The following is a 14,745-nucleotide window of genomic DNA, read 5'->3' on the forward strand; positions in this document are numbered from 1 at the left end:
CGAAAACTGGCAGATTTGAGAAAACACCATACCACAGAACACGCGGGTAAATTAACCGAGTGGAATGCAATAAATTATAAGCGGAACACGGGACATCTTTTCATTGCAATGGTGATTCGTAGACTGATCTTTATTTGGTTTATCATTGCTTTACAAATACATACATTTAGGGGTACAACACATATACACTTATTTGCCCAAACAGTAACTTTTATGTTTCGTCTTTGTCTGGATACTTAACAACTTACACCTGAGGGGATACCACCGCAAAGTAGTACTTATTGAAAACCGCGAATAATTACGATCGCTCTCACGCGAAAAACGATTAAAATCGGCTAAGTGAAATAGCATACGCCACTGATTCTATCAAGTTGTAATAATTCACTGCTTTTATTTTTTTTGGAATGATTGACAAGTAAACATATACCGAATTAAAACATGTGACACTGAAGATCTAATTTATTTTTTATGCAATTTTATACTACTCATTTCAGTATCATAATAACCCACTTTTCCGTACCGGTGAACTGAATTGGGTCGCATAATGAAAAATAATTGCATAATTTGCATCATGCAACTTATTTGAGTTGCATTATGAACATTATGTAATACAAATGAGTATAATGAAATAATCATTGCATTAAGTTTTGTGTGGAACTCATTGCAAAACTCGGTTTTTTTCAGCACTCTTTGTATTTGTATATAAATATACGACTCGTGCTGAAAAAATCAACTTTTTGCAATTCGTTACATAAATAACTATTATACCACTACTGTAATCCAGCTGAATTCTTATCACACGTGAGCATAACAACGATTTTACAACATGTCCAGTAAACACCTTCATTATCCGGGGGTAGCTGCGCACGACGAAAATTGATTGCAATTTTTAATTGTCACACCTTGCAGAAACACTCAGTGCCACGCAACGAGCTAGTAATCCAATTTATCGAAGCGAACCGAGGTGCCCAAATTGGATTAATATTATCAGGTAGGTAGTCATGGCTCCAACAATCTGTAAAGAAGCAAACAGGTGTAAAGGAAAAAAAAAGAATTCAATAATTGACGGCACCAACAGAGCGGCCTCTGGACAAAGAAAACAAATTTATTCCATTCAATTACCCCGTAAAACAGAGATAAATTGACATCGAACAGGCCCAGGCAATCGAAGCGTTGGTCCAGCAAATTAAAACGAATTGATGGATTCTGTGTCGGTGGGAATGGAACGAAAAAAAAATGTTATTTGTAAAAGCAACAGTGCCATTCAAAGTAGATTGAAAACTGTTACCGCTGATAAACCACTTCCGGTGTCGTCGATTTCGTTGTGAAGATTGGCGAATATGAGCTGTCTGGTGCCGTAATCCTGTGTACGAGTTGTAGAAGATGAATGTACATTTTATAATATTTACAACAGTTTGTATCGCAATTGAAGGCCCCGGTTTGAACACATGGTAAAAACCAAGTATATAGAGGGAGCTCCTACCTCGTTCATTGTAGCATGACTATATACACAGATTGCTAAAATTTCAGCAAGAAAGCATCCAGCAAATACTACGGTCACTAGTAGGTTTGCCTTGTTCTGCTTGTCCGCCGGATCATCAATTTTTCTGGAAATGAAATCAATTTAGAACAAACCATACGTAATTGTGTTATAAGGCCTGTTTTCAGTTCAGAAGGAAAATCTCAGCCAATCTTGATGCATGGAAAATTTCTTGCCTGAATCTGTCAAGAAACCGATTTTCTTTGATCACAGTACGCAGTTGCGAAGAAATGACAATTTAAATAGTAGTCACCGAAGAAAGTTTCTGCCAGCAATCGGTCAAAAAAATTTTTATGCGATTCCTTTTGAACACGAAAATGGGCTATACATACAGTACACCGATCGAAACAAGAGTGAACAATTCGGTGACACATAATGCACATAATTGGAGCGTGGGATATCACAGAAGTTTACACGACATGTCATGTAAATGTCATGGAAAATCATGTATACTTCCATTATACCTTCTGCTCAAATATGAACGATACTTTATGACTAAAATGGTCCGCGGATGACATATCGTCACATTTTTTTTTGTAGATTCAAAGGACTATATTACGTTTACATGCCAAATTTGAGCACGATATGTCGTGAAGTTTTTTATCCCCGACACTATAAACAAGCCAAACTCCAATGTGTTTTTCGAATTTTACTATAGAATCAAACGTTTAGCAAAGAATACGTTTTTTATTTCCACAGAATTAGTGTTTCGGGTTAATTTAAAATTTGACAAAAAGCCTATTGGGAATCTGCTCTATCGCGTGCACGTGTGTTTGGTTGGTACCGTAAACCGGGGTCAAATTGATCTTCGGGTCGAAATTGATCACACATTTTTCGGCTAGGTACAGCATATTTTAAATAATTTCCTTTCAACTATCGTGCAGTTGGGAACCGATACTAAACGATATTTGCTTGGAAACTATTTGAAGTATGTTTTATCTAACAGAAAATCGTCTGATCAATTTCGACCCGGAGATCAATTTGACCCCGGTTTACGGTATAAGTCGTGCAAAGAGGGTCGTACATTAGTTAAAAGTCTGCCTCATGATCTTCGTCCAACAACATCAATAAAAGAAGAAATCATCGAAAATGCCAAGGTGTGGTGCACTCGGAATTCGTGGTAAATTTGTTCAGACGATTTAAGTCATAAAAGACAATTCGAAGAAAGAGCGCAATGTGATACCAAAAGAGGTGTATGAAAAGTTCTATAAGAATGGAAAAAAAACGTTGGCATATGTGTATCGCCTGTGAATGAGATTATTTTGAAATAGAGAAAATAAATATTAAATAATAATTTACCGTTTGTGTTTTATTTAACGAGTCTCGTTCATATTTGAGCAGAAGGTATATCATGTAATTCCGCATGATTCAGAATAATTACAAAATAAACATAAATATACTAAATGTATATCTCATTGTTTTTATGTGTGTATAATGGGGAAGATTATCTAAGCAATGGGGGATAATCTGCTCAACAGACATCTGAACGGTCCAGGACCAGGTAGTGTGGGGTTGGGAATCATCTGCTGCAAGCAAAGTATACTTCTATAGGAGACAGCACTACACCCCTTAGGTCCCCCCCACCCACCGTAAACTTTCGTGCATACATTTTTTTAAATTTGTATGGATCGTAAACTTTGGCCAGACTCCTTCCCGCCATTAAGGTTTACGTGGTTCATGGACAGGTCCTAAAACCATTTTCACAAAACCATACGTCTCTCCGGAACCACCAAGAAGGTATTGCTTCAGACTCTATGACTTGCTTTGAGCAGTCCACCAAGGTGATGGCGCTTAGCTAGTTTCCCTAGAGGTCCTTTACGACTTCCTTTGTAGTCGGAAGATGGGCAGGGCCAACCACCAACTATTTTGAAATCATCAAAAACTGATACTGTGTGCAACGCAGTTTAAGCTGCTGAAGGCTCTGGCCCTATCAGCCAGCACCAGACGGAGTTGCTGCCAGTACTTGGGTATCCACTTGCCCTACCCCTTTCCAACTTGCCACTACAGCCACGCTACCAGGATGGTCTCCCCACGGCCACTTAATCGCTATTATTTCGATTTCGACCGCAGGGCACCGGTATGACCTACATAGCCGACTCCGAACTCTTGGACCACCTCTTGTACAACGTCGGCACCTGTCATTCTCCGAGTCCTGTTACCGTTGGATCATAAAATCCCTTATCATGATGCCGAGTATAAATGATTGGAAAAGAATATTCAAATTGACTGTTAATGTTACATGTTGTTTCCTTATAAATACTTGTTATTTACAATATTATCCTAAATTCGTTAAAAACCTAGCGAGGGATAGTTAATATGAACATGCACACTATCATAAATAAATAAATAATTCATTTAACACAAAGTAAATTCTTAATGTTATATTAAGACTCACAACAACATTTGTAAAACACATTTCGAACACGATACAAAATACACTAAAATCTGCTGCAGGGGATCATTTCGAAAGGTTGTCGCGAGCTAGCAAAAGGACGCCCAAAAAGAGAGGAAAATGGAATATCGCACAAAAGGGTAGACTACTGGCAAATCTGGATAGAATCATCGATCTCTTTCCTGCTGTGATAGCCAAAGTCAGTAGAAATAAGCTAAAAAGCGAATCAGGTATGATATTCGATGCCAGAAATCTATGAATCCACCCTGCGATATTTCTCCTGTGAAACCCATAAAAGCTAACCTTCAATTGGTACCCCATTGTGCTAATAGGACCCATTAATCCTTCGGCGCAACAAACCCATCAAAAGGCTGAACTCTCTCGGTCCAAGGGAGTGCATCGTGTGACCATATTACGTCGGACGCACGTTATTCCCGATAGTAAAGGGCCATTTAAGGCTTCAGAGAACACCTGGGACCCCCACGATGACGTGGCCTCGCCCAGTACATTGTGGAACGACCAAACCGATCGCCAGACCCATATCCCGTGCTTCAGCAACCCGTTCGCCTACCCCACCACCACCAGCAGCAGCTCCACCATCGACGCCGGCCGGCCACCTCATCGACAGACCCTCCCACACACACTGACTATTTGTAAGTAGGGTGAATAAATTAAGATTTAAACTATTCAGTTGATGTTGCCATTCATTGAGCCTTGATAAGCCCTCGAAGTTAGACGACCCTGTGAGCTGAGAGCTCACACTATAGCTTTCCGGTGCTCAGGTAAAACCAGGGGTCCGTCCGACCCTAGAGTAACAGTCCACAAGCCATCTCCTCTGTAGCTCCAAGACAATGAGGGCGATAGTCCAAGACAACTAGGTCTCCAGTTAGCCTAGTGGTTAGGGATATGGATCGCCAATCCCGAGACGGCGGGTTCGATTCCCGTTCGGCCGGGAAAATTTTCTCGACTCCCTTGGCATAGTGTATCATTGTACTTGCCTCACAATATACAAATTCATGCAACGGCAGGCAAAGAAAGCCCTTAAATTAATAACTGTGGAAGTGCTCAAAGAACACTAAGTTGAAGCGAGGCAGGCCAAGTCCCAGTGAGGACGTTGAGTCAGAAGAGAAAAAGAAGTCGAAGAATCGGCATTTTAGCACAGAACAGATAGGCATCTTAGAGCAAATTGAAAATTCCATCCGCTTATGTGGTAAATTTTGACAATCATTGCGGAATAAAATGATTTTTTCTTGCTTGAAATTCACAGTGCATGCTCTCGTCTAAAATGACAAGCACGGCTAGTCTAAAATCGTTTGACGTTTCGGTGGAACTCGCCTATTTATGAACACACTGAAAAAAGTTGACACGGCCGATCATGTGTTTGATTTATGAACTGTTCCATAAACGTCAAAGTTAGTCAGATGTGTTTTTCCATTGAATTCAATGGTTTATATACTGCAGATTAATCTAATTCACAAAATGAACTTCACAACAGAGCTTACATCACCGAATTAAATGTAAGTCACATCAGCCTAATATTTGTTACACCTGGCGTTCAGTAAGCTTTATCTTTAACTGAACCCGATAGCCAAATCATCACAATCTCATATGTGAAGCGATTGAAATTGAAGTAATTTTCCAAACGAATTTGCGCTAGTTTTTTTTTAAATGAATGCATGTGTATGTATCATAACTGGTGACACATAACTCACGAAAAAAAAACCGTCAAACGTGTTTCATCATGGCCACCATGAAGAACGTGAGCCGCTATTTTATTTTTGTTAACTCTACTCAATTTAGGGTTATTCTTTTTGAACTATTTCCAGGAGAATACATCGATAAGCCAGTACCCAGAGTTTGAGTTTGATTATCCCATCCTCGATTCCGTCACTCTGTTCTGCTTCATTCTAGAGCTAGCATCTATTTCAACCGCTTTTGGATTTCCACTTGAATTCTTCCAGGATATTTTTCAACGAATGTCTCATTTTGTCAACACCTGGGAAGTCGATTGACGCTTTCCGGGTTTAATTTGCGCCCTCTGACACGCTATTTTCCTGTACCTAATACACGTACTGTCACTCTTTTCTAGACCCCTCTCCCAAATATTGGACGTAAATGATTATCGTTCCCTGTGTGGTATGAAAATAATCAATCATTTGACATATCAACGATATTCGTCGCAGTGTTGGTAAACTCACACTCAAAACTGGCTCATGAACAGCTCCTGCGTGAACAAACTCGCGCGCGACTCTGAATCATTTTCTCACGCACGAGATTTTCATGCAAAATCTCGCTCCCACGAGTTTAGCGCCGAAATCTCGTTCGCTTGTAAAACGAATCCAAATCAGTTTAAACGACATTCTTTATTGTTGTACGCAAGATTTGATCTTATTCTATCATACAATCCTAGAAACTTCGTTGTAAATAATAAGAACACCAAGAAATAAAGCAATGAGTAAAATCACGAGTCAACTCGAGCATGATTTTTTCGGTGGTGAGTTTGTCGAATCAAGAATCGCGCGTGAAACAACTCAATCATGAGATTTGAGTTTTTACCAATACTGATTCGTCGGTCTTCTTCTTATTTTTGTAGAAATAGTTTTCCATAGGTAGTGCGATAACTGGTGCACGCACTCTACCCCACTTCAATCAGAATGCAAAGGCATTTAAATTGAATTCCGTGTGAATGACACATGATAAACGTGTGATTTGTTGAAAAGTCGGAGCCTAAATAATGTTGGCGAATTTATATCTCGCGTTTAGTATCATACGGGCGAATCAACAATGATCGATTTTTCTTCATCGATTTTTTTTTTTGGATTTTACCGGGATATACCACTAATATTTGGATGATCTCTCGGTGCGTTTCGATGAAGGAAGACTAGAATTGGCATCTAAAATAACAAAAACAGCCGAAATTATTTGCCGGCCACGATAGAGAGAAACCGATCATTGTAGATACGCCCGTATGATACTAACCGCGAGATTTGTTTAACACGTGACATTCGAGGGTTCTACAATTTGCGCAAATCCATGTAAAACATCAATATCCCAATATTAAGCAATCCCAGACGTGTCAATTTGTTTGAGTGTATGAACTATTAGACAAGAACAGTCGTCTAATTGCCTGCTGGGCAGTGGTGGAAATGGATCGCGAACGTGTGCTTACGCGCTACAAAAAAATGCCATCGCATCGCAAACCTTTGCTGTGCGATGGTGTTCGCACGTCTATGGCTCACGATCGTACGACACGAACGCCAACGAGTGCATCGCATCTTTTGCAAGCGCGATGCTTTTTTATTTTAGAGGTTCGCGGCCGATATTTCTGTAATGAAATCAAATGTTGGTAAACTTTTTCGTCGATATCATTTATTGGAATGGTACCTGACCAGTATAATCAAAAAACACCCAAATAATTACCATTAAGTGTACAAAAAATGGCAACCACCCAAGTGTTCTACATTGTGATCCTTCTGGCGAACCAACTGCGATTCTGCTCGTTCGACATTTGTTTTGTGTTGGTTCGTCGATCCGGGAAATCGTGAACCGTTCTCTCTTTTTAGGTTCGCGAGCGCGTGAGCAAAGATTGTGTTTGATGCGAACCAAAAAACACGTCAAGCGCAGGATGCTTTCCACCACTGCTGCTGGGTGGAGAAATTCACAGTGTAAAAAGCTTGCCCGCCACCGCTAGGTTCGCTGCTGTCGATTTTTAATGACCAGCGCCTATTTTTCTAATGATGATGTCTATCTGTTCTGTGATTTTAGCCAAACTCGTCTTTACACATCCTCTGGACAAGTCACGTATTGTGTGAAACGCGAGCACACGAACAAAACGTGTGCCGCCGTTTCCTCTAAACCAGCACAAACCAGATTTCGAAGCACTCCATGTCCTCCCCGATAAGGATACCGATAGGCACCATACCAGTCAAGACGCAGAGCTCATCGTGTGACACTCAACACCGTGCCCCAAGCCGGGCAACCATACCTTAGTATGAACGAGGCGACACTGGCCAGAAGCCTACGCTAAGCTTAGAGTAAAGTGGGGCAAAAGTTTCTTTTGAAGATTTTGAGCTCAATTCAAATTATTTCTTTCGGGTGCCAAGGTTGTTCGAACCCTTTTTGAAAAAGAGTCTTTCACTCCAAAAAATATGAAAATTGATCTATATTACGAAAAGTTATGATAAAATGTTGGTTTTTGATCAAAAAATTGTAACATGCGATGAACCTTCCAACGCATGGAATGGAATTGTAATGAAATCGAATTGGATGTTTCATTTTGGGGCGTAACTAGGTATATTTTGAAGATGCTTTAGCATGTACAACATTTTGCAAAAATGATTTGGAAATCATATTTTACACATAGTGGGGCAAAAGTTCGAATTGTGGGGCAAAAGTTCGAGTCATGTGGCAACTTTAGGTATAAACCTAAAAATCTGCAAAATGTACATATTAATACTAAGAGTCATGGAATTAGAGAGAAAATTCGATTAAAGTTGAAAAAAAAATTGTTTTATCTGAATTTGGCGGAAAATTACTAATTTTTGGTGTAGTAAATTTAACCCTGATTTGGGTAAAATCCAAATCGAATTTTAAACTGTATTCCAGTTCTAACATCAAGTATTAAGTGGTTTCAGGTGTTCCTATTACCAAAGTGTCAAAATAGTGTGCTACGGTTAGCGAAATTCCACAAACACTAGATTCGAACTTTTGCCCCAGTGGTGGGGCAAGAGTTCGAATAAAACACACACATACAAAACGTGTTGTAACTCAAAATTGGAGAAAGACATTTGGCTTAACTTTGTTCAGCGAAATTTTAGCTCATGGATGGTAGAATCACCATACGGTATTTATTTATTTTTATCTGCTGAGATTTTTTGAAATAGGTTGAATTTTCAACTAGGGTCGAACTTTTGCCCCACCTTACTCTATCGTCGATAATCACCCCCAAGTGCTTGACGGAGCGCTCCGAAGTGATAGTGCAATCGCCTACACTGATCACCGTTTGCTTCGCCAACTTCCGGTTGTTCACAACCATCACCTCAGTTTTGTGGAGAGCCAATTCCAGTTTCCTGGAGCTAAGCTACTCCTCCACAACTTCGATCAAATCGGCAGCAGTCAATTCTACTTCTTCGATCGATTCACCTTAGACCTCCAGCGTAATGTCGTCAACGAAGCCGACGAACTTCACCGGGAACATTGCATCATTGAGTTGCATTTAAACTCCGAATATCATTATGTTGCGGAATCACAAATAACATCAATTTTTGAAGACGGAGCTTACATATTCCCAACAAGTGACAATACAGTCGGCTTGCATTTAATGTGTTATGTAACACACATGAAACATCTTACTCCGGTTTGTTTGTTAAGATTAGGATCCATATGTATTGCGGAAAACTTACGCGCATTTTCATTTTGACAGTTTTCTAACTTGTGGCAAAGAAGGTGCAATGAAGTAACGCGTAACTTCAGTAGCTTTTATGGTGTGTTGAGCAGCAAATCTCTCGCAGAACTTCTGGTATAATATATAAGGTGAGCGGTTAATACTCGCTGGTGTCCATGGTTTGAGTCTGGATTTTTTTTCTATTTTTTTTTATCATTCCCACTAGCTCAAGTTGCATAACGATTTAGAATCTGCACTTTTGCGTTTCAAAGAAGAAGCAATTGTGTTGTGGGCATTTTTTTTTATTATCGTACAAATTGGGCTGAAGGGTCTCAGATTTTCATGAAACTTTTTCCACAGGCAGGGCACATGGATATATGAACAAAAAAAATGAGAAAAATTCAGAGTCGCCTATTTTCCCGGAATACTCAGGTGGAAATTTTTTGTTTTCCCCTGACACTACTAACTTTGAAAAATCATAACTCAAGAACGAAGCATCGTAGAAACAAAGTTTTTTTTTGAGAAAATGAAAGCAAATTTTCTCAGAAATCCAAAAAATGAACTGGAAAAAGTTTTCCACAAAATTTTCCACAGTTGAGAAAATTTGTAAAGAAAAGCCGGAAAAACTATGCCCGAACTCGTGGAAGATTTTCGAAAAAAAAATATTTTTGAGAAGCTTATTTCATTCGCTGAAGTTTTTGGAATGCACTTTTTTTCGTTTTTGAGTTATGGCCAATTTTGTTGAAAAATGTCCAAATGTGCCATAAATGCTTTTTCTTTGAAAAATCATAACTCAAGAACGAAGCATCGTAGAAACAAAGTTTTTCAATGAAAATGAAAGCAAACTTTCTCAGGAATCCAAAAAAATATGAACCCGGGCAGAGGTCAAGTACTGACGATCAAAACGTGCTATTGGATTGATTGATAAACGAGGTAAAAGTACTGAAAATAATAGCAAAAAAATGTTCCTAGAATGTCTGACCAATAGCAAAATTTGCTATTTGAAGACCAACCGAAAAGCTAGCTGCTATTGATTAGCTCTCAAAAGAGCTAAATTTGTTATGATGATGTTGGTTGAGGAGTAAATTTTAGCTAATATTTCCAGTACTTTTACCTCTTATATCAAACAAACCAATATCACTTTTTGATCTCCATATCAAAATATGCTTTTATTGAGTTTTTTTCTTCTGCTCGGGAAGTGGAAAAAGTTTTCCACAAAATTTTGCACCGTTGAGAAAATTCATGAAGAAAAGCCTGAGAAACTATGTCCGAACTCGTGAAAAATTTTCAAAAAAATATTTTTGGGAATGTAATTTTATAAGCTTTGATCGCTGAAATTTTTGGAATGTACTTTTTTCTCGTTACTGAGTTATGGTCAATTATGTGAAAATGACCATGTAAGCCTATATTATATGGTCATTTTTCACAAAATTTGCCATAACTCAGAAGTGCATTCCAAAAATTTCAGCGATCAAAGCTTATAAAATAACCTTCTCAAAAATATTTTTTCAAAAATTTTCCACGAGTTCGGACATAGTTTTTCCGGCTTTTCTTTACGAATTTTCTCAACTGTGGAAAATTTTGTGGGAAACTTTTTCGAGTTCATATTTTTTTTTTGATTTCTGAGAAAATTTGCTTTCATTTTCGAAAACAACTTTGTTTCAACGATGCTTCACTCCTGAGTTATGATTTTTCAAAGTAAGTACATAGTGTCAGGCGAAAAACGAAAATTCCATCTGAGTTTTCCGGGAAAATAGGCGACCCTGAATTTTCCTCAATTTTTTTTGTTCATATACCTATCCATGAGCCCTGCCTGTGGAAAAAGTTTCATGAAAATCTGAGACCCTTCGGCCCAAACCCGCACGGTAATAAAAAAAAATCCCCTTGTCCTTAATACGAACAGTGAATAAATTGCACTGATGTTGATGGTACTGGCTTTGAAACAAATCGTGTTGCTTGGGACCGGACTCAGGATGGAACCTTGAGGGACTCCTGAGGTTATCTGAAAGCACTTCTGACCCACCTCGGTGTCCTAAACTAGTACTCTATTCTGGAAGCTACTACCGAAAATCTTGTACAAGTACCGGAGTATCCCCAGACGCAGGAGCGCATCGGCAATAGTTGCCCAACTGGCGCTATTGAAAGCGTTCCTTACATTCAGGGCCACTACTGCACAGTAGCGAATTCCCCTATTCTCGGCTGTCTTCGTAACCAACAAGATAGCGTCCTACGACCAATTTTCCGGTCTTATTAGCGTTTTGTACATTGAGCATTTGGTACGTGGGTGAATCTTTTACGACCGCAGTTTCTTCTGAAGCCCGTAGTAGGCCCGACTTCAGCTGATGATGCGCCTCCGAATTTCACGACTCACGTTGTTGTTAGCCGTCAGTAAGGATCCGAGGTAGACCTCCACCACCTCGTAGGTATCCTCGTCCATCGTAACATTAGTACCCAGACAGATCCGGTCGTGTTCGGTTCCGCCTACCAGCATGCACTTTGTTTTTGAGGTACTCTCCACCAGTCCGACCTTTGCTGCTTCACGTTTCAGGCGGGTGTACAGCTCTGCCACCGTTTCAAATGTTCTGGCAATAATGTCCATGTCGTCCACGAAGCACACAAATTGACCGGATTTTGTGAAGATCGTACCCCGGCTGTTGAGCCCGGCTCGTCGCATAACACCTTCCAGGGCGTTGTTGAATAGTAGGCATGAGAATCCCTTGTCGCAGTCCCCGGCGAGATTTGAATGAACTGGATAGTTCACCCGACACCCTTACGCAGTTTTGCACACCGTCCTTCATTGCTTTAATCAGTCTAGTCAGCTTCCCAGGAAAGCCGTTTTCGTCCATGATACTTCATAGCTCTGCGCGGTCGATACTGTCGTATGCCGCTTTAAAGTCGATGAACAGGTGATGCGTTGGGACCTGGTATTCACGGCATTTCTGGAGGATTCGCCATACGGTGAAGATCGGGTCCGTTGTCGACCAACCGTCGATGAAGCTGACTTGATAACTTCCGACGAACTCATTCGTTTTAGGTGACAGTCGACGGAAGATTATCTGGGATAGCACTTTGTAGGCAGCATTCAAATTAATGATCGCCCGGAAGTTCTCACCTTCCAAATGGTCGCCTTTCTTGTGAATGGGACAGATTGCCCTTTCCTTTCACTCCTCCGGTAGCTGTTCGGTTTGCCAGATCCTGACTATCAGCCGGTGCAGACAGGTGGCCAACTTTTCTGAGCCCATCTTGATGAGTTCAGCTGCGATACCATCCTTACCAGCTGCTTTGTTGGTTTTGAGCTGATTAATGGCATCCTTAAGGACAGACTTGTTACAATCCCAAAATGGAAGCCACAATGGCCGACTTTGACACCTACTCACGATTTTGAGCGCACAAATCACTTCGTAAACAAAACTAGCGCACCTGATCTTCTTATTTCAAGCTTATTACAAGTGAGCAAAAACAGAATAATCAAATCCATTGTTATTTGAAACTTGCTTCTTGAGATTTGTGCGTTTGAAGTTCTGATGCACTTTTGAAGCGGGATTTCAAGACGTTTGTCCTTAACTTCCCTCACCGTGGGAGTTGGTTCATTTCTGTCCTCCGCTGCACTGGCATCGTCGTTTCTCCGTTGCCGTGGTCTCCCGTGCCTACGTTCTCCACGCCATTCAGATGCTGATCGGAGTGCTGCTCCCACCTTTCGATCACCTCACGTCCGTCCGTCAAGAGGCCTCCGTCTTTATCGCTGCATATTTCGGCTCACGGCACGAAGTCGTTGCGGGATGCGTTGAGCTTCTGATAGAACTTCCGTGTTTCTTGGGAACGGCGCCGCAGTTCCATTTCTTCGTACTCCGCTTTTTCCAGGCGAAGCTTTTTCTCCCAAAAGAGGCGGGTCTGCTGTTACCGCTTCTGTTTGTAACGTTCCACGTTCTGTCGGGTCCCTTGCTACAGCATTACCGCACTCGCTGCGTTCTTCTCACCCAAAACCGTTCTGCAGTCTTCGTCGAACCATTCGTTCCGTCGATTCCGTTCCACGTACCCGATGGTGCTCTCGGTTGCGTCGTTGATGGCTGCTTTCACTGTACTCCAGCAGTCGTTTAGAGGTACCTCATCGAGCTTGCCCTCGTCTGGCAACGCGGCCTCGGGATTTTGCGCGTATGCTGAGGCGACATCCGGTTGTTTCAGTCGCTCTAGGTTGAACCGTGACGGTCGCTGGTACCGTACATTGTTGATGACGGAGAGTTTTGGGCGCAGTTTGCCCATCACCAGATAGTGGTTGGAGTTGATGTTGGCGCCACGATAGGTCCTGACGTTGATAAATGAGGCTGTGTTGGAAAAAGGTGCTACGTATGGCCATATTTTTGGAGATGGCAAAATCAATGAGTCGTAGGCTGTTTTTGTTCGTCTGCTGGTGGGCGCTGAACTTACCAATCGTCAGTCTGAATTCCTCCTCCTGGCCTACCTGAGCGTTCAAATCTCCTATGATGATCTTGACGTCGTGGCTTGGGCAGCGGTCGTACTCGCATTCGAGCTGCGCGTTAAATTGCGTCTTTCTCATCATCAGTGCTTCCGGAGTGTGGGCTGTGCATGTTTATTATGCTGAAGTTGAAGAGTCGGCCCTTGATCCTCAACCTGCACATTCTTTCCTCGATCGGCCACCAACCGATCACGCGCCTGTGCATATCACCCATCACGATGAAAGCTGTTCCCAGCTCGCGTGTGTTGCCTCAGCTCTGGTAGAAGTTATGATTACCTCTAAACGTTCGCACCATGGATCCTGTCCAAAACACCTCCTGCAGCGCTATGATTCCGAACCCGCGGCCCTTCAGTATGTGGGTGCTGCCAATAAAGTTTCCGAGTTTCCAATCGCAAGTCCTTTTCGTTCACTGGGGTCCTTGCCGTTGGTCTCGGTTCGTTTTATTCTGTTGCTGATTTTCCGTTACAATGGTTTTCAAATCGTCTCAGGAGATCAACGAACTCAGTGAGACTGATCGGGTTCTGATTGTTAATGAAGGTCAACGCAACGCATGCACTAGAGGTCGGATTGCAACGGTCATTCTAGATAATGATGGCTGAATTCATGCGGGCAAGAGGGATTGCTCCGACATTCGGTCACCAAATGTGTAGTACTCTAGGTGCTAGGCAAGGGTAACGCAAAGATGGCATCGGAGTTATGACAACGTTACGGAGCTTGGGATGTTGCCAACTTTGGTATTGCTGATAATTTGAATCATGAATCACGATATTTGTAGCTTATTATTTTTTTTTTTGGGTTGAAAAACTGCACTGATTTTTTAAGATCTAGGTATTTCAAATTGAGTTATTTTTTTTCGATCAAAGTTTGTAGTTTTTGCGGTCCATGCTCTGTAAGATTATTCGTAGTCCAAAGTAATCCAAAATCAACATTCAGGCTAACACAGTGCGATATGAATA

At 41.2% G+C, this 14,745-nt stretch overlaps 1 protein-coding gene across 1 annotated transcript in view; it reads right to left on the reverse strand.

Annotated features, from left to right (window-relative positions):
• Positions 1 to 1,204: 1,204 nt before the first annotated feature.
• LOC109404643 (uncharacterized) overlaps positions 1,205 to 14,745 on the reverse strand; it is a 29,377-nt gene continuing 15,836 nt past the window's right edge. The window contains exons 4-5 of the mRNA XM_062848739.1: positions 1,484 to 1,607; positions 1,205 to 1,363 (exon numbers count right to left, since the gene is read on the reverse strand). Coding sequence (XP_062704723.1) covers positions 1,265 to 1,363; positions 1,484 to 1,607 — 223 coding nt within the window. The 3' untranslated portion in view covers positions 1,205 to 1,264. The remainder of the gene's footprint in view (positions 1,364 to 1,483; positions 1,608 to 14,745) is intronic.

Source organism: Aedes albopictus, chromosome 2 (assembly GCF_035046485.1).
Source record: "Aedes albopictus strain Foshan chromosome 2, AalbF5, whole genome shotgun sequence".
Lineage (NCBI taxonomy): Eukaryota > Metazoa > Arthropoda > Insecta > Diptera > Culicidae > Aedes > Aedes albopictus.